We start from the raw sequence: 23313 nt of genomic DNA, 5'->3' as shown, positions 1-23313 counted from the left end.
GTAAAATCGCCCCCTAGTGGGCGATTTCTTTCAAAATTCTTACAGACCTCTAGGACCATGAGTCGAACATGCCCAGCGAGTTTCGTTTTGATCACTCATCGTTAACCTTGTTAAATGGCTGCTCAATTTTAATTGGCCAATGGCGGCCATGTTTTTTGAGATATGCCAATATCCTTATAGTATGTTATGACAACTTGGTCAAAGACACTGTATGCCAAATTTCAAGCTGATCGGACAAATGGCTGTAAGGTTAGAGTAATTTTTATGTTTTTTTAACTTTATAGCGCCACCATGTGGCCAAAGTCTGCGGGTTTCGCAGTGTCACCTCAAATTGAGCTTATGCATGTGTGTATTAAGTTTGGTGATGATATCTCATTTCGTTCAAAAGTTATAGCTCCAATTAGCATTTAGCTTCATTTAGCATCGAACATTGTTGTGTACTGTTTCGAGTGAGAATAAAAATGTCAACTTTTTTTTGATAATTATTGATATTCAGTGTCCAGAGAACATTTGAGAGCTGGTTTGGTTTAGATTGAGTGTAAAACCTAGGACTAGTTCGCAAAAGTAGGTTTCGGATAAATCGCGATGTAGCGGGAAAACGGTGCGTCGTAGAGCAAAAATTTCTGGTATACACTTTTGTTCAGGTTAACCCAAGGATTCAAAAAATGTAAAGTTTTTGAGTCTACGACAAACGGTGAACGAATAGCGGCCAAAAATGTCCAAAAAGTGTTTTTTTGGCGCCATAGCGCCACCTATGGTCTGATTTGGCTGATCTTTGGCCAGAACGTAGTGTACCGGGGTACTACCATCTGGCCAAGTTTCAGCTCTCTCGGCCTTACGGTTTGGTCTGGGCAATAGTGACTTCGGCAGAATAATAATAATAATAATAATAATAATAATAATAATAATAATAATAATAATAATAATAATAATAATAAAAATCTTAACAAAAACAATAGGGTTTCAGCGCTTCGCGCTTGACCCCCTAAAAATCCTTACAAATACAATAGGGTTTCAGCGCTTCGCGCTTGACCCCCTAAATATAGCTGCAAGCAGCAATTAACGGGGGTCAAGCAGTTTAGCAGGGTAAGGTCATATAGCAGTCAGGAAGCCTGTAAGTAGTTTATTCGCCAATGAAATATACGAATAGAGTGTTAGAGTTTATAGATTGAGCTAACAAATGTTTGATTAAACACTCCAGAAATGCAACTTCAGTTTTTACGTATAGACAAATTTCTTAAGAACATTTCGAGTGACCGCTTTTATGTCAAAGTGACCAGTATAAGCAGCCCTATGATATATTGTGTAGATCGAGTCATGGCACCTTAGACAAAGACACGACATGTCAAATTTTAAGTTAATCAGATAAATGGTTACTCAGATACAGTGATTTTACAATGTATAGCGCCATCATGTGGCCATTGTCTACCAGTTTTATGCTATGACCTTAGACTGACCTCTTGCATATGTGTAACAAGTTTGGTGAAGATATTTTAATGCATTCATGAGTTATGGCTATTTTAGCTCTTCTTAATAAAAATGACAAAAGAGCAGTGAATGAGCTATTAGTGATCTCCTACTGCCATCTAGTGGCCACAGTGTAATTTATTTATGTGATTACAGCCATTTAGGTGTGCATAAACATATCCCTTCTATAATTGAGCATGTTCTAACTATATAAAATGAAAAATTTGTATTTTATTAAAACAATTAAAAATCTACAGAGTAAAAGGTGTGAAAAGCTTTAACTAAATTTGATCTTAAATGAATTAACTGTGTTCATGCCATGTCAGTTTGGGATTCAGAATGCATTACATAACATTACATTACATTCTTTGCTATAGAGCAGTAAAATAAACAATAAGTGGTCTGTTACTGCCATCTAGAAGCCACAGTTGTGATTTTCTTTACATATGTTTTAAAACAAGGTGTTTAATCATAGAACCAGTTTTACCTATTAGAATTATTATGAAGAGGTTAACTGGGACCAAATTAGATGTTTAATGCATAACAGTGTTTACATCAGGTCAAAATATGATTCAGAATGATCCTAAATGCAATTTCCCTAACTTTAAACTCAAAAAATGTAAAACAACAAAGGTATGCAAATGTTTTGAACAATAAATAAGTGGTCTTGTTGTGACATCTAGTGATTAGAAATGGTAGGTGACAGTGAAAAGTCTGTGTTATAGTGGCTAAAATGATAGAATATTGAAAATGTGTTTTTGAGACCTTTAAACATCCAAGATGGACAAAAAAAAAAACTTATAAATCATTTCCGTGATAAGTGTGTAAATGAAGCACTTTTACTTCATTTTTAAGCCATTTTAGCATGTTTTTAGAACCATTTCCACTATTATAGCGCCACCTATTGCCCAATCTCCACAAGATTTTGCATGTTTATTCACATTGATATGCCACATCTGCTCACCAATTTCTGTGATGCTTTCGGTTTTCCTTATTGGTTTACAGGCATGTAGGTTCGTGTAGACACGCCCCTTTTGTAAATGAGCCTGTTACAGCTATCTAAAATGGAAAGTTCAACATTTTTTTGATAATTATTGATCTACTCAGTCCAGAGGTTCATACAACACTGGTTTTGTTGTGATTGAGTTAAAAACCAGGGACTAGTTTGCAAAAGTAGGTTTTGTTTATATTGATGGTTTTTTAATGAACAGTTTGAGTAACAGCAGTGGTTTTAGTCTCAAACTGTTCAGTATGAGCAGACCTATCATATGATATGTATATTAAGTGTTTTTTGTGAAATAGTGTGTAAATGAAGCAAATTTACTTTATTTTTAAGCGATTTAGCAGTATTTAAAGACTATTTTTGCTATTGTAGCGCCACCTATGGTTTGATCTTCACAAAATGTTGCATGTTTGTTCACATTGATATGGCACATGTGCTCACCAATTTCTGTGGTGTTTTGAGTTTTCCTTATTGGTTTACAGGCATGTAGGTTCGTGTGGACACGCCCCTTTTGTAAATGAGCCTGTTACAGCTAGCCAAAGTGAAAAGTTCAACTTTTTTTTGATAATTATTGATCTACACAGTCCAGAGATTCCAACAACACTGGTTTCGTTGCGATTGAACTAAAAACCAGGGACTAGTTCGCAAAAGTAGGTTTTTCCTATATTGATGAATATTTAACGAACGGTGTAAGTGACAGCAGTGGTTTGAGTGTCAAACTGTTCGGTATGAGCAGGCCTATCATATGATATGTATTTTGTGTGGTTGCGCAAAAGGTTGTGTGATACACAACCCATTACACACTAAAAATACGTAAAATCGCCCCCTAGTGGCCGATTTCTTTCAAAATTCTTACAGACCTCTAGGACCGTGAGTCGAACATGCCCAGCGAGTTTCGTTTTGATCACTCATCGTTAACCTTGTTAAATGGCTGCTCAATTTTAATTGGCAAATGGCGGCCATGTTTTTTGAGATATGCCAATGTCCTTATAGTATGTTATGACAACTTGGTCAAAGACACTGCATACCAAATTTTAAGCTGATTGGACTAGTGGCTGTAAGGTTAGAGTAATTTTTATGTTTTTTTAGCTTTATAGCGCCACCATGTGGCCAAAGTCTGTGGGTTTTGCAGTGTCACCTCAAATTGAGCTTATGCATGTGTGTATCAAGTTTGGTGATGATATCTCATTTCGTTCAAAAGTTATAGCTCCAATTAGCATTTAGCTTCAATTAGCATCGAACATTGTTGTGTACTGTTTCGAGTGAGAAAAAAAATGTCAACTTTTTTTTGATAATTATTGATATTCAGTGTCTAGAGAACATTTGAGAGCTGGTTTGGTTTAGATTGAGTGTAAAACCTAGGACTAGTTCGCAAAAGTAGGTTTCAGACAAATGGCGATGTAGCGGGAAAACGGTGCGTCGTAGAGCAAAAAGTTCAGCTGTGCACTTTTGTTGGGGCTAACCCAAGGATTGAAAAAATGTAAAGTTTTTGAGTCTACGACAAACGGTGAACGTATAGCGGTCAAAAATGTCCAAAATCTTGGTTTTTGGCGCCATAGCGCCACCTATGGTCCGATTTGGTTGATCTTTGGTGAGAATGTAGTGTACCGGAGTACTACCATCTGGCCAAGTTTCAGCTCTCTCGGCCTTACGGTTTGGCCTGGGCAATAGTGACTTCGGCAGAATAATAATAATAATAATAATAATAATAATAATAAAAATTTTAACAAAAACAATAGGGTTTCAGCGCTTCGCGCTTGACCCCCTAATAAAAATCTTAACAAAAACAATAGGGTTTCAGCGCTTCGCGCTTGACCCCCTAATAATAATAATAATAATAATAATAATAATAAAAATCTTAACAAAAACAATAGGGTTTCAGCGCTTCGCGCTTGACCCCCTAATTATATTCCAGATAATTATAAAAATGTGGGTGAGGCAGTGGCGCAGTAGGTAGTGCTGTTGCCTCACAGCAAGAAGGTCGCTGGGTCGCTGGTTCGAACCTTGGCTCAGTTGGAGTTTCTGTGTGGAGTTTGCATGTTCTCCCTGCCTTCGCATAGGTTTCCACCCGCAGTCCAAAGTCATGCGGTACAGGTGAATTGGGTAGGCTAAATTGTCCGTAGTGTATGAGTGTGTGTGTGAATGTGTGTGTGGATGTTTCCCAGAGATGGGTTGCAGCTAGAAGGGCATCCGATGCGTAAAAATTTGCTGGATAAGTTGGCGGTTTTTTCCGCTGTGGCGACCCCAGATTAATAAAGGGACAAAGCCAACAAGAAAATGAATGAATGAATAATTCTAAAAATGTATACTGTATTTGGCCTGTGAGCCACAACCTGTAAGTATTTTTATTTGTTAAAATTGATCTATTACATGCATAGTTTCTATTGTCAACGGTATGTTGTAGCAAGGACATAAACTAGGATGTAAACAACGGGAACTGCTGTTTGGCACCGCTGATAATTTAGCTACAAATTTATATTTTTCTGTCAAACCGCTGTAAAAACCCACAATCTTTACCAGAGGTGCAGTGTCTCACTATGCACATGGCTTCCGTGTGTTCTACATATTAATTTACAAACTTGCAAAAGATAAGTGAACGTTTCATACTACTTGCACATGCTTATTCCAAATCAATGTGAAAGACACTTGTCAGATGTGTCACAGCAGGTGTGAGGTTCAGGTGTGCCCTCTCTGTCATTTTATGTCCAATTCAGGCACAAACTGATACGGCTAACCGCTACTCTGACTGACGGTATTTACACAGCCACAAAAGCTTGTTTTTGTTGAGATGTGATGCTTTTTCTGGTGACGTGCAGCCGGTCCATTAATCACAGCACATTATCTGACTAATCAGAGACTCTTGAGGGTGGGCTTTCAGAGGAACTAGGAAGTATAATGGTCGTTTTCATGTTAGCTGTGTAACTGTATATAATCAGAGTATGATATATGAAAAAATAACGTGATCTTTTTTACAAATGAAGCATGAGCATTGCACCTTATAAACACAACCAAGCCTTAAAAATATAGTTTAAATCACCCCTTTAAATAGTGAAACTTTCAAAATTGTACTGGTTTTGATGTGCTTTGAATCAAATAAATGCAGGTTGATGAGCAAAAGAGACTTCTTTAAAAAAATTATATAAATAAATAAATAAATAAATAAATAAATAAAATGAATGAATGATTGAATGAATGAATGAATGATTGAATGAATGAATGAATGAATGATTGAATGAATGAATGAATGAATGAATGAATGAATGAATGAATGATTGATTGATTGATTGATTGATTGATTGATTGATTGATTGATTGATTGATTGATTGATTGATTGATTGCAGCTCTACAAACTGGTTAGTGCAATTAAAGTAAGTCATATTCACTGCATGCCAGAATAAATTTTCTGTTTTTAGACACCATGTACAGTTGAAGTCAGAATTATTAGCCCCCTTAAATTATTAGACCGCTTGTTTATTCTTTCCCTAATTTCCGTTTAAGGGAGAGCAGATTTTTCCAACATGTTTCTAAACATAATAATTTTAATAACTCATCTCTAATAACTGATTTATTTTATCTTTGCCGTGATGACTGTAAATAATATTTTACTACAAATTTTTAAGACGCTTCTATACAGCTTAAAGTGACATTTAAAGGCTTAACTAGGTTAATTAAGTTAACTAGGCAGGTTAGGGGAATTAGGCAAGTTATTAACAGTGGTTTGTTTTGTAGACTATCAAGAAAAAATATAGCTTAAAGAGGCTAATAATTTTGTCCCTAAAATGGTTCATAAAAAATTCAAAACTGCTTTTATTCTAGCCAAATTAAAACAAATAAGACTTTCTCCAGAAGAAAAAATATTATCAGACATACTGTGAAAATGTCCTTTCTCTGTTGAAAACCATTTGGAAATTATTTAAAAAAGAAGAAAAAAAATCGAAGGGGGCTAATAATTCTGACTTCAACTGTATGTGGCAACACGCTATATAAGTAAATCTCATATTATCCTTAATTAATGAATTATTTTTGAGCTAATATACTGCAGATTTTATTAATTTAAGGATTTAAAAAGGAAACGGTCATGGGAGTAGCCACGTTTTCTCTGAGCGGTTGAGCACAGAAGCTTTTGAAGCGGTGTTTGGAGGCCTGTACTGTACATCAGGGATGTGTGATTTATTCTGTGTGATACAGTGTTGGGCTCTGGCCTAGTCTTTGATGTTTGAGTTTCTGCTTTACATGTATGGAGGTGTTATCCTCAGTTAAGCTAATCCAGCCGCTCTGTTTTAAGGTGGTGAGTGATCTCCTGGGCAGGTTTGACTAAGGATGGAGGATGTCTGATGTGTAAGAGTTGTGTTTGTGTCTTACACTATACTGTAGGTGCGCTTACTGCTATATTTAGTGTCACTGCTGTGATGCTAGAGCTGCAGCCTTTTAGACAGACTGCATCAAATGAGATTTCCATAAGGATCAAAATAACCTGTGCGAAAATGGACATGGAAATGAATATTTAAGAGAGAAGAAACATACAGAAGAAATGCTGCAGTCATTACTAAATTGTAGCCTGTAGTTTGTTAATTTAAAATTGAACGTTTTTTATTATGTTTTATGCATGCATTAATTATATATGTCTTTTATTTGTTTGTTTTATTTGCAGTTTTATTTTTTATTTTTAGTTTTTGTTTGCGCATTTATTACTGCTTTCATTTGATTTTATGCATTTACATTTATTGTTTATGCCATATATTTATTCTTGTTTAGTCGTGCATAATCATTGCATTAATTTATTGTTTTTATAATTGTAAGAGCTATAATTTGATCTGATATAATTTATTAATAGTGCTTAAATTCATGTACAGTTTACACATGTTGAAATGATTAGTTTTGTACATTCACTATTTCCCCCCTACTACTTTGATTATATTGGCTTGCTTCACCTTCGGACTGTTTTAGGTTAAACTATGAAATTGGAAAGAAAGATAAAGCACATTTTTGACCAGAGATTTTTGTTATGATGTTTGAGAATTCAGTAAACTTCTTTAAATGGAAAGTCAATTTATTTCACAAAATGCTGAGGGTACACAACTGCTTATATATAGTTGGTTGGTTGGATTTTTGCTTGTTTAGTTTATTTAAAGAGCCCCTATTTTGCATTAAAGAAGGTCATATTTTGGTTTTGAGGGTTTCCAACAACAGCCCGATATGCGTGCAAGGTCAAAACACACTTTATTGTCTTATAATATGGATTTGTTTTTACCTAATTATCCCAGCGACTCCCATATGAATCGTTCAACAATTCATTTGTTCCCAAACCTCTCCTTAGCACGAAGCTAATCTGCGCTGATTGGTCTGATGACCCAGTCTGTTGCGATTGGTCGACAGCATTCAGCACGAGACAGAGAGAAAAGCACACCACGGCTATGAAATAGCAGCCAGAGAGTATATGGGAGCCCAATGCGAGAATGCAATAAATGAATGCAGTTAATCAACAACGTGGATAAAAACTGAACTATTTGAAAAAATTTACCGCGTAACGCGTGTGTAGGAACAGTTGATGGTGGCCATAGCAAAGGCAAACAGCAGAGGATAGACAGTTCAGAAACGCATTTAAATCAGTAAAGGAAAAAACATGTGTCACATTTTTAAAGTGGTTTTGGACGCGATATGTGAATAGCCCCATACAGATTTAACCTGAGAGATACAGTACAAGCACTGATCTATAATAGATACGTGATTAAAAGCAACGCTAAGCGATTACAAGTTACAACACACAATTAAACACATATTTTGCAAACTACTCAAAATGAGGCAACAATTTTAATTACACTTACATGTTATGATTCAGAGGAAAAAAAAAACTGGTGCATATGAACTGTAGGTACTGACAAAGTCACTATCAAAGTCTGACAAAGTCCCATAGTCTCTGCTGCTCCTTCAATGGCAAATTGCTGGCCAATCCCACGTTGCAGCGTAGATTATTGTATCAAAAATCAGAAAAATGACAGGAGCAAACCCAGCACTAGGTTGGCTATACTGTGGCGTTGTTGTGAAAATGAACTTTAACCCATTATTCCCCGCACCCAGGGCCACCGCGTCCATAGAGGTGACCCAGGCGGTCTAGGGCGGCAGAATAGAGAGAGGGCGTCGGCGACATCTCCTCACTTTCGTTCGCAATCACTTGAGGGCGGGCCTTTTAGAGGAACTAGGAAATATATCAGTCATTTTCATGTTAGCTGTGTATAATCAAAGTGAGATATATGAAAAAATAACATGATTTCCTTCAAGTGAAATATGAGCACACGTTGCTTTGCATCTTATTAACACAACCAACCCTTAAAATTACATTCCACCCCTTTGATATATTGTTTATATTTAAAAAAATGTTTGCATTATATATATATATATAGAGAGAGAGAGAGAAAGAGAGAGAGAGAGAGTCTAAAAAAAACCTCCCTAAGAAGCAAAACGAACACTAACAGTATCTGTGGTATGAATACAGCACTACAAAATACAACAGAGAGAACTTCGAATGTCAATTACCTGACCCGTAATGATTTGTTTAGCTGTAGTAGTTTGGAACTTGCGCTGAGAAAATGCATTTTTTTCCCTTGAGGACTTATTATGTGGTCTCTGTCTCTATCTTGTGGCGGAGCGTCAACTGCACTTTCTTTGGTCTGCTCAGACAGGCTGATGGCGGCTGATGCACTGAATCAGATGCTCCGAAACTATAAATATTTTAAAACAGGCACTATGCTTATAAATAAACTGCATAGGTGCAATCTAAACAACTACATTATCGACTAAAAAAAACTCAAAAGTACATGATGTTGTACAGCAGCAATATTTGTCCAACTGTAGAGATTCCTCTGCTTGTCGCTGTATGTGGGCGGAGTAATACACAAGGGTGAAAGGTAAAGAGGCTGGATGAGTGCTGTTATTTGCAGAACATCATATGGCCAGTCAGATTCAAGAACCAGACAGAATTATTGTATATAGGTATATAATATATTTTACATGCCAAACTTTGACACTTTTTTTTTTCAGTTTTGACCAAATTTTGCCACAATTATTTTGCATTTTTGCTTCATTCATTTCCACATTACATTTATTTTCCTCCCCTTGATATTTAATGCAATTTGAGACTTCACCATACAGTATACCACACAGATGACCTTGATGGTGATATGACCATAGAGGAAAGCTGTAGGTAAACCAAATCTGCAATGCGTTCCACACCTCTGATCAGAGGTTTTCAGATCAATGGAAGCATAAATGAGAGCAGCAGGCTATTATGGCCTGGAATAATGCACCAATTGTGTTATCTCTCCAGTCCAGCTTGATGGATCTGTCTGATAGAGGAGCCATAGATTATTGCATAGTGCAAAGAGAGCAGACAACATCCTCCTCCTGAGAAACCGGAGATGCTTCGACTCAAGCTGTTTTTAAAGCCACAGTATGGGGAGAAAGAAAAAAAAATCATTATTTTCACAGTAAGCAGCTAATCCGCGATAGAGACTGATAGACTGAACATGGGCTCGCTGAAGGCTACAGGTTTGATAGAAATCTTGATAAACGATGATTTGCTGATAATAATCTATTGTTCTGTCAGATTGGCCTGCAGCCGCTCTCCAAATATACTGCTGCTTATCTCTGTCATCTGACAGGGCTGAACATTTACTCATTATGTTTGCTCAAGTATTTGACAGATGAATGGAGAGAAAGGTACTGTAGAAAGGGGACACATGATGTCAATTAAATGTATAACTGTGTTAATAAAAAAAACTTTGTGGCCTCGGGGAAAAATGTATATTAATGAATTGAATGTAATAAAATAAAAGTCCAGTAATAAAATAGATCAAATAAATAATGCTGTCTGTAGAAATTTAGGTTATTACTATGTAAATACAAATAAGCTTTGGTGACCTCTAAAATAGAAACTAAACTGAAGGAAAATGAATGAATTATTGATTATGACATTGTTTAAACATTGTTGTAAAACATTTTGTGTATGGTGTGTTGTTTTACATATTAGTCACATGACACATACAGTTAAATGAGAAAAGTTGGCACTTTTAAATTAAGCTCTTGTTGTCGTTCTTGATTTTACAGTTCACATGTACATACTTTATTCTTATCACAATCCTGACATAAATTTGGTAATAGCTAGATATTGTACCCAAAACTACCACAGAACCTTACTTTAAACCAGAGATGCAAAAAGTGCAGCCTGCAAGCCAAAGTTGGCCCATTGTAACCTTTGATTTGGCTCACTATCCCATCTGAGAGGAAAGTGAGACTGATGGTGAAGGTTGAGTCTAATGCACCTATGACAGAGATCATCATTTCTAATTTGATGTAAAGTTTTATGTGTTTTATTGCAGTACTACAAAAATAATCAAAATAAATGTTTTAATAAAATGTTGTAAATTAATCAGATTTTTTATATAAATACTGTCACTCGACAGATAGAGGACTTCAGTAAGCAAATCAAGGCAACAAATAGTGTATTTCTGTTAGAAATGATATTGTTTTATTTTTACTGTAATAAGTTTATTTAATAAATGTAAAAAAAATACTCTATTAGTAAATATAAAGCAATGTTTTCTAGTCATTTTTAAACATTATAAAATTAATTAGCCATGGAAACTATTTTTACCTTCGGTCCACAATCTTCAATCAAGTTTGGTTTTTGGCCCTTCATAAGAAAAAGTTTGGTCTCCCCTGCTGTACACAATGCGGTTATGTTATATAACACAGTAATCTCTTAGTTACTGTAAGTAGATTGTAAGTACAGATACGATAACATAAAGTGTATTGTATAATATATTCATACCTTAGGGGTCTGTCTTAAATGTTTGGTAGTTAAAATGTAAAAAGTCGCCACACCATTAGTCTTTTCCTGACTGATAGTGATTGATGGTGCTCCTGCCCATCCCCAGTCTTCTTCAGTTGTTTGCTGACACACACGCAAACATTAACACACTCCATTTTTCTTGGTCTCTCTCTCCTGCGCGCTCTTTCGCTTTTGGGTTTTCTCTTGTCATTTTAATCCCCATCTCTCGCGCTGTCTTTCGCTCGCTCCTTCTTTGCTCCTCTCTCTATTTCACTCCTCCCCTTCTAATAAATTATGTATGCCATTTCTGCTAGGCTGAGGGCTGCATCGCTGCCTTGCTGAAATTGCTCTCTCTCTCTTTCTCTCTGTCTCCCTCTCGCTCTTGCTCTCGCTCTGCACACAGGACCGAGTCTGCTCTCTCAGAGCTCACTGCAGCTCAGCTCGAACCCAGAGGGCTCCCTCCAGTACTCCGCCAGCTACCACAGTAATCAGACCCTGGCCCTGAGCGACTGCTTGTCCGCACCGCAATCCCAGAAGCCTCAGCCCCCTCCACGCTCCAGCGGCCAGCCCGGAGGAGCCGTGCACAGCTACAACCAGGTAAGAGCTGCTCTTCTTTCCTCTATTCCTCCCAGTATCTGTATCAGTCCTATTTCTTTCTCCGCCAAAAATCCGGGATGTAGTGGCTTCTGCTTGTGCTTGCGCTTTCTTTTTCTTTTTTTTTGGGACTGGCACAAAATGATTTCCGGGCTCCAGCTGGGATCATGTTTCAAGCTGCTGCCTAAAAAGTGATTTGGAGACCTGATTAAAGCAATTAACTGCAAGACCCAAGCATTTGTTAGCAGACGCCAGTGGTACTGCATTGCATTGAGCAAACTTTGTCATTATCCGGGGAGTTAAATTGTGCCCTGTTGATGAGACTGTAATTACAGGCAAACCCTGCAGGGCGGTTTCTCCCAACTTTCATTTCTTTTAAATGAGTCTTGCGCACCTGCTACGAGCTAGAAATGTTCCCCTTTTTTTTAGAAAAAGGTACGGTTTGTGTTCAGACCATGTTCAGTTTTCTTCCGTGCTCGCTAATTAACCGGATGTTTAGTGCATGCAAATGACAGATGAAATGGCTGAGCGGTTGGTCACGATAAAGCTGACACTGGCACATCCTCTCTGGCTCGCTCACCCACCCTTGCGTTCTCTTCCCTCTCTCATCCTTTGACACTTTTAATGAACACATAGGCCCTCTGTCTTTTAATGAAAGATACCCAGCATTCGAGACCCTCAGTAGTTGTTTCTGAAAGAGTCGAGGGGGGAGGTTTCTGTGGAGGTTCTTTGAAAACATTCTTGTTTTAAATTAAGGCAGTTTCTCAGTAAAGAAACACTTTGTTCTTGCTTGGAAGGTTTTTTTTTTGTATACTGAAAGAATTAAATGTGTTGTTTTCAGGTAGTGCTTTCAGAGTAGCAAGATTTCAGTATTGAATTTTGACAAGTTCATGGTTCTGTGGTAACCAAATTAGTGTGACCAAAATGAAAATTAGGTCATAATTTATTCACATTCATGTTGTTTTAATCCCAAATAGAACACAACTACAAATATTTTAAGCAAATCTATGATTTCCACAGAATGTCTGCGACCCAATAACTGTAATGCTTGAAATGTAAATCTATAACTGTGCGTTCACACTGAAAGTGGCGAGAGCATCAAAGTAGCCGGAAGTCATTCATTTTCAATTCATCTTTGCTGGTGTGGGCATTAAGGAGAAATTAAATCAAGTTAACTTTATGGTACTGAGCTATGACCATGTAACAGTCCAGAGAAAACAGTCCTGTGAAATTTGGTTCCAACAACATTTGTTCCCAAAGGTTTGATTATTTCAAAGGTTTCAAATATTTCAATGCAGGACATGCATTGAAAAAAGAGACTGGCGAGTTATTGATGTACATTAATGTTATTTATTTATTTATTTATTTTTAAAAAGAGTGAATCTCATGTGACAGTACAAAACTGCTTCAGAAAATTTCAGATATATGGACACATATTGGATAAGTGGAGCAAAGCACACACGCAACAACTTGATCTTCCATTGTTAAATGAATTTGATAGAAAATGTGCAGCATTTTCATGCTATAATTAGGCCCACACGGAATCTGCACGCGCAGAATTCCGCAGATTTTCCGCAGATTTTCCGCAGAATTCCGCAGATTTCTGCAGTTTTTTAGCCCATTATAAATTCTGTTTATTTACTTGAGTAAATGTGTAAATCAGAATTTATTCAGTTTTTATTCAGTAATTTATTACTTTTTATTTAATATATTAAAGTGTAAGTTATGATACTCCGCTAGATACTCCCAAAATAATTCCACAGAAATCCGCAGATTTTTATCAAAATTCTCAGCAGAAATAGCAAAAAACGTCCACAGATTCTGTCTGGCCCTAGCTATAATGCATGTTTTATGTGGAAATGTAACTGATTTGCTGATAATGCTGCAACGACTCCTTTAAATACGATATAAATTTTTGATACTCTCATCACCGGAGCTGTGAAGGCACACAGCGTTGTCGCTAGGGCGGCCAGAGCGAGCTTTGATGCTCTCACTGTCTTCGGTGTTAACGCAAAGTTAGACTTTTAACATAAATAGAAGCTCATCTAAAGCTGCTTGACGTGCAAACAAATGTCTTCTTTTTTTGTTTTTTTGCAGAAGTTCAAATGAATCGCATTGATTTTCAAGCAGCAAGCAAGCATGCTCGACTTTCCAGGATCAAATTTGGGTGCTGTAAACATTGTTTGCTTTCCAACGTTTATATGTGAATAAAAGCCTAAAATAAATCTGTTGGGCGACATGGTGGCTCAGTGGTTAGCACTGCCACCTCACAGCAAGAAGGTTGCTGGTTCGAGTCCCGACTGGGCCAGTAGGCGTTTGTTTGTGAAACTTGCACGTTCTCCCCATGTTCACGTGGGTTTCCTCTGGGTGCTTTAATTTCCCCCACAGTCCAGACATCGGCTGTAAGTGAATTGAATAAACTAAATTGTCCATAATTTGTGAATAAGTGTGTATAGGTGTTTCCCAATACTTGGTTGCAGCTGGAAGGACTGCGTAAATCATATACTGGAATAGTTGGCGGTTCATTCCGTTGTGGCAACCTCTGCAATAGAGACAAAGCCAAAGGAAAATGAATGACTAAATAAGTCTGTTCATCATATAAAACAATTGTTTCTCTTAAGAAGACTTTAAATCATTCGGTCCATTATAAATTTATTTTTGAATCTCATTGAAGAGTTTTGCATGAACAGCTTTTAGATGAAGGACAGAAATGTCTGATTTGATTAAAAAGTATCCTCCCTTGTGTGTTCAGAAGATTAACAAATGTCATAATGGTTTGGAATGACACAAGGGTAGGAGTAAGTAATGAAAGACTTTTCATTTGAGAGGATAATTATGCTCACCGAGCTTTCATTATAATTATGCATACCAAACTTTCATTATACTAATAAGTGAAATAAAAATCTGGTTTTATTGCAAGATAAATCTACTACTTAAATTGTGTTCATACTTTGTTGATGTTAAAACACTCAAGGAAAGTCTGATCATTCTGCAGCCATATTTGTAAAACCTCTGCATAGCTTTTTCGAGCATAAAAGACGAATCTATTTCCCTTAAAGGCTGCTTTGTAAACTACTATGTAAACATATATTTTAATTCACCAGCAAAATTTAACAATAACTGTACATTTAATGTGCTAGAAAGAACCACCAGCAAGCAATTTTTTGTTTAATAGACATTGAACGGTAGACAGCTATGCTAAAACAAGACTAAACTTGGGCTGTCAGTGAAAATCTAATAGACATAGCCCAGAACTAGACTAGTGGTCAAATAGACCGATTAGACAGACTTTATACAGTATGTGTAGTCATTCATTTCTGTTTATTTGATGACTAGTCTTGTTTTGGCCTATTCTTAGTCATTTATTAGAAGTTCACTGACAAATTTAGCCTTGTTTTAGCCAAGATGACTATGTTTAGACATCTTTTAAAAGCAAAAAATGATTTAGTTTTTTATTAGCATGCCAGTTTATCATATTTCTAATTATTTTGTTATAATGCAATGACTCGCTCATGCTGAACATACTCTAGAGCAGTGTTTCTCAACCATGTTCCTGGAAGACCACCTACTCTGCATGTTTTGAATGTCTGTTACACTCATTACAGGTCCTTCAGTCTCTGCCAAGTGCTCTGTTAAAGAGACATGGGAAATATTCAGTTGGTGGTCCTGCAGGAACATGGATGAGAAACACTGCTCTAGAGTATTGAGCTTATTCTTCAATGCGGAAGTGTGCTCGTATTTGTGATTTTGTGAACTTCCGATTTAGTTGCCTATGGGTGAATTGCTTAATAATAATAAATGGCAGTAAACGGTCAAACTACTCGCTCTACAAACAATTGTTTGCATGACAGACAAAGCTGAATAATATAATAACAAAATATCCATTTGCAACATCTAGCAGCGTAACATGCTGTTTTTAACATCTAAAAATGAACGGAAGTGAATGAGAGCAGAAGTCTCAAGTTAAATAGATTCAAATGGCTGTGCCCGCTCCTACACGAAGTATAAGGTGAATAGAGCACATCCTGACAATTGTAACCACTTCTAATTGGCCTTTGTATTCACATGCTCAACAACCATGATGTGATTGGCTACAATCCTAACACTCCAATAGATGTTATAAATAGAAACATTCAATACTCTTCTGGTTTCTTTTTAAAAACACCTAGAAGCATTTAAACACTCACTTGTACTGTCACGTTTTTATCAGTTAAGCTTCTGTAAGTTTCTAATGTTTTTACTGTTATTCCAGCATCCTTTCTTTCTCTTGTGTTATTGCGTGGACTGTTGGGTTGATTCTGTTGAGGGTAATCTGAAGAGGACTTGTCTGCTCCGGGATGGGTTTATATAACACAACGCATCAGTTAGGTGCTTTTATGTAGATATTTTTAACGCCATAAACCTCTTGTACTCTAAATAATTCATCCACATCAGGAACCAGTAGCAGTCTCTTCAAGTAGGGCTTCCTCTTCTCTCTGTGTGCCAGGATGCTATTCTTCGTTTTAGTGAGAAAAGATGGAAAGATAAAGGTTTTGGCAGAAGAATGATGGTATAATTGCACCTCGGTATAACATGATATTGAGCTATTTAAATGCCTTTATTTAAATCTTCACAATCCAATCTTTTTAAACTTGAGAGGATTTGTTCGTCTCTTCCATTTGATTTATTAAACTCTTATCAGGAATCAGCATATTCCTGAAAATAAAAGATCGTTACAAGCAAAGTGGTTTGAGATTTGGCACAGGAGAACTTTTTAATGATGGTTCCCCTCGGAATTTATTAATTCAAAAAAAATTATTAATTTTGATCTATTATATTGTTAATAAAGTGTCCCAGAAAAATAAATGAACTATAATATTGTTGTTTGATTGTGTTATTTTACAAAAAAAAAAGTTTGTTTATTGGTTCGATTATATGTTTGGTTTTTTCAGTTTGTTCATTCATTCGTTTGTTCATTACAAAAAAATTTGTTAGTTTGTTTGTTTGTTCGTCCGTTTGTTTGTTTATTCGTTCATCCGTTTTTTTGTCCTTCTGTCAATCTGTACGTGCGTACGTACGTCCGTTTGCTTGTTCATTCATTCGCTCGTGTGTTGGTTTGCTCATTTGCTCCTTCCTTCATTCGTTCGTTTGTTAGTTTGTTTGTTCTCTGGTTCATTCATTTATTCATTCATTCATTCATTCATTTACTCATTTACTCATTCTATGAGGCATTTAAAGTATTAGTAAAACAAAGCAATTCATTTAGTTTTATTTATTTGTTTATTCATTAATTCATTTAATTATTCCTATTTTACACACTTCAACAATCTGGCCATTTTCTTAATTTTATTCGCTGACTGAATTGTTATTTTATTTTCTCACTCGCTTACTCGCTCACTCACTCACTCACTCACTCACTCACTCACTCACTCACTCACTCACTCACTCACTCACTCACTCACTCACTTTTTTCAGCTTTTTCCCTGCTTTTACCAGGGGTCACCACAGTGGGATAAACTACTGGCATATGTTTTGCTGTTGATGCCCTTTCTGCCACAAAACCCATTCACATTAACACACTGTAGCCAATTTAGTTCATCCAATTAACCTATATAGCATATCTTTGGATTGTGGGGGAAAGCCGAACACCTGGAGGAAACCCACAAAGATACAGGGAGAACATCCAAACTCCATACAGATAGGTCTCATGTGAATTACAGTGTGAATTACAGGGGGGCTGGGAAAATTGACCTTTAATTAATGCTTGATAATAATAATATTATTTATAATAATAATAATAATAATAAAAATATAAAATATAAATATACATTTGACCATCCCTATACATAATGGTTCATACACTTGTGAATGCATGATCACATCAGTCTATGCAAGAAAAAAATCATTCAACAGTCTGAAACGGGCAGGTAAACATCCTAAGTGTTCACAAGTCTATTTTCCCCTAGAATAGGTGTTTGTATCTACATATAGCCTGCAATTAAAGTCGAATTAGACACAGTTGGTATAGTTTGACCAACAGTAATGTCTGAAATAGCTAATCAGAGGATATTGTTGGTCAAATTACTATATCTCTCAAAACACCTCATTCATCAATTTTCCTTCAGCTTAGTCCCTTTTGTTCATCATCGCCACAGCGGAATGAACTGCCAACCCATACACACTCATTTACACACACATACACTACGGCCAATTTAGTTTATCCAATTCATCTAGAGTGCATGTCTTTGGACTGTGGGGCAAACTGGAGCATCCAGAGGAAACCCATGCGAGCACGTTGAGAACATGCAAACTCAACACAGAAATGCCAACTGACCCAGCCGAGGCTCGAACCAGCAATCTTTTTGCTGTGAGGCGACAGCACTACCTACTGTGCCACCGCATTGCCCCCTTTACAACTTAAATATGTTTATTTAAACTAGATGCAATTAAAAAAATACATAAATGACTGAAGCATGTATTTCACAAACTCAAGACCCGAGCCTGTGACCTTCTTGCTCAATCATGCTAACCACTTAGCCACCATCCCGCCGTGTTATTTTATTTATTTTTTATTTTACATATTTGCTCTTGCTATGTTAGGTTTGGTTTAGTTAAACCTTTTTTTCAATCATTTTGTCTAAATGTTGCTCTACATGGAAATATCGGGATCACCAAAAATTTTAGGCCAATTCAGGAAAATTGAAGTCCCTTTCATCTCAATAGTAAAAGTGTCCCTAATGTTCTGTATTTTGCCTATGGCCAGCTGAGAACTCTCAACCGTGGAAAAACTGTTCTTGAAAAAGAGATTGTTCGTAGGTGGTGCAGAATCTTTAAGAACAGTCAGACAGTGCTGAGTTTAGCTTTAAATGTCACACACTTATCCAGCACAATCATTTTCTCCATCTGCAAGACCTTGGGCTCATATTTATTCAACTTTCCAGACTATTTGAATATTATTACCTGATATCAATGCAATGAAGGGAAAAAAAGCAGCTAAGCTTCTCTTTTTTCCCCCACTGGAAATTGCACCGACTGGCAGTTAAAAATAACCTAATTTATTCTGAATAAGAATAATCAGGTTTCATGCTTTCAGTAAATGAGAAACAGTGGAACCAATGTTTCATTGTAATCACCCACAATCATCATGGTGATTATGAGGAATCTAAAGGAAGAAATGTTTATTCACATGCCAAAGCGTCTTTCTAAATGACGGGAACTGTGCCAGCATTAATTAGGATGTGTGTGACTGTGAACGCCTGCCCTTCTGAATTATGGACGATACAACATTCATTGACATGAGGGTGGTGATCCCGTGAGGATTTGCGGCATATGTACTGTATGTTTATGCAATAACTTCCATTTACATGCTTTTTTATTGGTTCCGGAAACATCTTGCGTCTGTTTCTCCAGGGAATTATTATGCATTTAAAGGATTTCAGATCAGGATTTATGACCTTGTCCCATATATTACTATCTGAATATCCATTAATCAAGATAATTCATCCAGGAATTAAATTTTTATGGTCATTCAGTTACCTTCATGTCCTTCAGATCTTGAACGGACATTAATTCTTAATGAAATTGATATTTTGAAGAATGTTTGGGGGTATTTTGTATCCTGTATGACAATCGGTAGGATTTTACATAGGACTTTACATGTTCAGAGTAAAAAAGGGGTTAGAAAATCACTCTGGAGCCCTGAAACCCTGCCCACTCTCTCTTTGAACTGTTGCCTTCTGGCCATCACTACAGAGCACTGTGCACCAGACAGACACAAGAACAGTTTTTCCCCCAGGTCATTTCCCACCTGAACCACCTTTAAATACCACATATGCACATTGCGCTCTGTATACAGGACAATTAATCTTTCTCTAGTCATTAATACTAGTGTTATTTCCGATATGGGAAATAAATTTTAAACATTGAACGTTTTTACCTGGGAATAATATTTCTAAAGAAGCTTTTGACATGGAATTTGAGATTTAAGTAAAAACCCAAAACAGACAAACATAAAACTAAAACAAAACAAAAAAAATCTGAAAAATGAGTTAGGTGTAGACTATTGAATGACACAAGGAGAAAGCACTGAACTACTGAGATGTATTTAGTGCTTTAAATAAAATGTTTTTTTGGTGTCGGGTGGCTGTGTTTTGGATCATTGTCTTGCTAAAATGTCCACCCTGGTTTCATATTCATCATATCGATAATGTGGATGTTGGACGAAAGCAGCTAATATTCATTTACAATGACAAAGGGCAGAGGGTTGCTGAATAACTACTGAGATATTTCAGCTGCGGTCTGGGCTTTCACAGCTTTTCTACACCTCCCTTTCTTTATGTGTTCAATACTTTTCCCCTGAGTGATTTCATTTTATTACACATAACTCAATTTGTATACTAAGTTAGTTATGTTTTCTCTGCATATTGAATTTATTTGGTTGTTACCAACATACGATAACAATTTCAAGTCAACAACACCTTTATAATTATGTTTTCTGAGAAAAATGGTATTCAATATTTATTTCCGACTCTGTGTACATATTTTAATTTTATTCTAATCTGCGCTATGTTTGTCTATTGTACTGTCTGTTCTGAAAGGTCCTATCATTAAGGGTGTTTTCACACCTGCCTTATTTAGTTCAGTTGAATCGCACTAGAATTCGTTTTCGCTCTAGGTGTGGTTCATTTGAGCAGGTGTGAATGTAGCATTCGCACACGAGTGCACACCAAAAGCATACCAAAAAAGCTTACCGAGACCTCCTTTAAGAGGTGGTCTTGGTACGCTTTCAAACGAACCCTGCAGTGATAAGTTTGTGGTGAAAATATCATTTGAACTAAACAGACCCAAACCTCAAAAAGTAATGCGCCATTCTGGGCTAATCCAGCTGACGTAGTCTGATGCGCAACAAAAATATTTGTTGACAGCACTTTATCAACAATTTTAAACAGGGAGAGGGAGAGAAATGGTAAAAAAGAGTGATGGATCATTGGTAATATTTCCAGAAGATGACCATGTCACAGTTTAGCTAAATTAATTCACGCCTCCTCCTCAAGTGAATTGCGATGCGCCTTCGACGTTTACAACACACTTAAACATTGCTTTCCATCTGCAGCCGCACTTCATACTCGAAATGTATAGTTTGTCTAAAAGGATGTATACAAGCTATATAGTGTACTATGACCAGGGATACAATCAGCCAGCGCAGTCGTCCCTCCATAGTAAAAGTAGCATTTTGTGTCAGCCGGTTTGTTTATTTGCTGGAGTTTCATTGGCATTTTCCCACACTTTACTTCTGACCAATCAAAAAACAGTTTAGGAAATACGTTCAACAACCTCTGGCCAATGAGTGATGTGGATTTTGTCACATGACTGCATTTTGGTTCTTTTCAACTGGTTCGGACCAAAGCAATCGGTGTGGTGTGAAAAGGACCCAAAAAACAGCTGAAAAATGCTTTAATGTATCATTTGTTTCCCTTGGTCCGGACCAAATAAACCAAACCACAGATGGGAAACCACCCTAAGACAAATTCCTTGTCTGTGAAAAACCCACTTGCCAATAAAGCTCATTCTTATTTCAGATTATAAGTGAAATTACTCCATACATCTTCTGTATTAACTCAAGCTTCAAGTTTAATGATTGTTTATCTCATATATCTCACTCTCCTTACAGGTGACATCTAACCGTGCAGCCCAGTTAGCTGCGGGCGACTCCTCTCAGAGCCATGGCGCTGGCCTGTCCGACTCCCAGCATTCGTCTGCAGCATCCGGCCCGGGCCTGTACTACTCCAGCTCTACTCTGCCTGCCCAGCGCATCAGCTCGCCCCTGAACTCAATGCAGTCCACAGCGGCCAGCGGATCCCCAACCAAACTGCAGCGTCTGGGTTCAGCGAGCGATACACCTGGCTACGCAACCACCCAGCGCCTGCCCTCCTCATCCTCCTCAGCCTCCCCCAAACCTTCTCCCGGTCGGCTCGCCAAATCCTACAGCAGCAGCTCACCAATCAATGCGGTGGGCATCGGAGGATCGCCCGCTACTCACGCTTCAGGCTCTCCTCACCGGTTAGCTTCTCCGCCCAATAACGCATCGCCAATCTATCAGCAGCTGCAGACCACAGGAGTGGCTTCATACGCCACGCTTTCACCCACCAAAAGGCTGGTGCATTCATCTGAGCAGTACAAGATATCCCACGAACTCTACGCAACTGCCACTTTACAGAGACCGGGCAGCCTTGCTGGTGAGTACAACTCTTGACCTCTCTTTGACTCGCCAACTGGGACTTTTGTGTTGTGGTAATAACACTAAAATGGAGTGGGTGTTTCTTTTTGGATGGATTTGAAGCATGAAATATGTCCAAGAAAACAGTACAAGTCCATTACTTCCTATAATCCGGAAATTAATATTTTGTGAAACACTCAACTCGGATTATATGATTAGAAACTTTACTTGTAATCCAAAGCTTGCAGGTTTGAGTCTCAGTAGTGGCAGGAATTGTAAGGGGTTAAAGTGAAAGTACAATGCTCTCTTCTGCTCTTCACAACTGAGGCGAAACTATTAAGAAAGGCAACAACCGCCCAACCGCTCCCTGGGCACCACAACAAACGTGGCTGCTCACTGCTGTGTTCACAGGTTCTGTGTGAGTTAGTGTGCGTATGTGTGCAGTTAGATGGTCAAATGCAGAGCACAAATTCAGAGAATGTGACACCACACTTGGCCACATGTCACAACTTTCACTTTCATTATAAAGAGCAGAGTTTGCAGATAATTTGAGGTCTGCTTGGTGGAGTGTGTGTAATATGTATAATTGATTTTGATCAGCTTTGAAGTGAAGGAGCATCTACACTGACAGCGATTTGATGTGATCGGACGGCATTCATTTTATCTGAGAGCTGGTTAAATGAGGCAACATATGCACAATATTGAGTGTAACTTTATTCAAATGTGCGGTGATGCAATTTGGCTATTACTGGTGAGAACATGAGCCACTCTCTGATATGATACTAAAGTTGAAACAGGAACTACTGCCATGGCTATTAGCGAACCAAAACTAAACAATACAATTTAAATAATTTTGTTATTTGTATGTAAATTATGTATGTGTATTATTTTTTTGCAAAACAGAAACTATGGAAAATATTCTACAATTCAAAACCTTCATCAAACTAACTATAACTAGAAACCTACCAATAAGTCTTGAACATAACAACATGCTAATTAATTGTAGCAATATTCCCACCTTCTCACCTTGCTAGAAATAGGCTGTCTGTGTGTACTATGTATGTTAGCAATATGCTAGAAACATGGTAATTCTTGAAACAAGAATGTATTAATACATACTTTCAGCTATGGTTACAGCTGGAAAACATTAGCAGCATGCTAATTCGTACAAGCATGTAGGCAGCTGGCCAATTAATGTTAAAGCAAGACAACAGTATAGTAATTCA

The 23313-nt window shown here is 37.2% G+C and overlaps 1 protein-coding gene across 9 annotated transcripts in view; it reads left to right on the top strand.

Moving 5' to 3' along the window:
• ctnnd2a (catenin (cadherin-associated protein), delta 2a) overlaps nt 1-23313 on the top strand; it is a 640689-nt gene that overhangs the window by 282488 nt on the left and 334888 nt on the right. For 6 of the 9 annotated variants that reach the window (XM_087309485.1, XM_087309483.1, XM_087309484.1 and 3 more), the window contains 2 exons: nt 11702-11895; nt 21542-22106. In XM_087309485.1, the coding sequence (XP_087165611.1) occupies nt 11702-11895; nt 21542-22106 (759 nt within the window). The remainder of the gene's footprint in view (nt 1-11701; nt 11896-21541; nt 22107-23313) is intronic. The other 3 variants (XM_087309489.1, XM_087309488.1, XM_087309490.1) reach the window with 1 other exon arrangement.

Source organism: Danio rerio, chromosome 24 (genome assembly GCF_052040795.2).
Source record: "Danio rerio strain M-AB ecotype USA chromosome 24, GRCz13ab, whole genome shotgun sequence".
In the NCBI taxonomy this organism is placed as follows: Eukaryota; Metazoa; Chordata; class Actinopteri; order Cypriniformes; family Danionidae; genus Danio; species Danio rerio.
The sequence above is the reverse complement of the archived record's forward strand: the minus strand, read 5'-3'. Positions and strand labels throughout refer to the sequence as shown.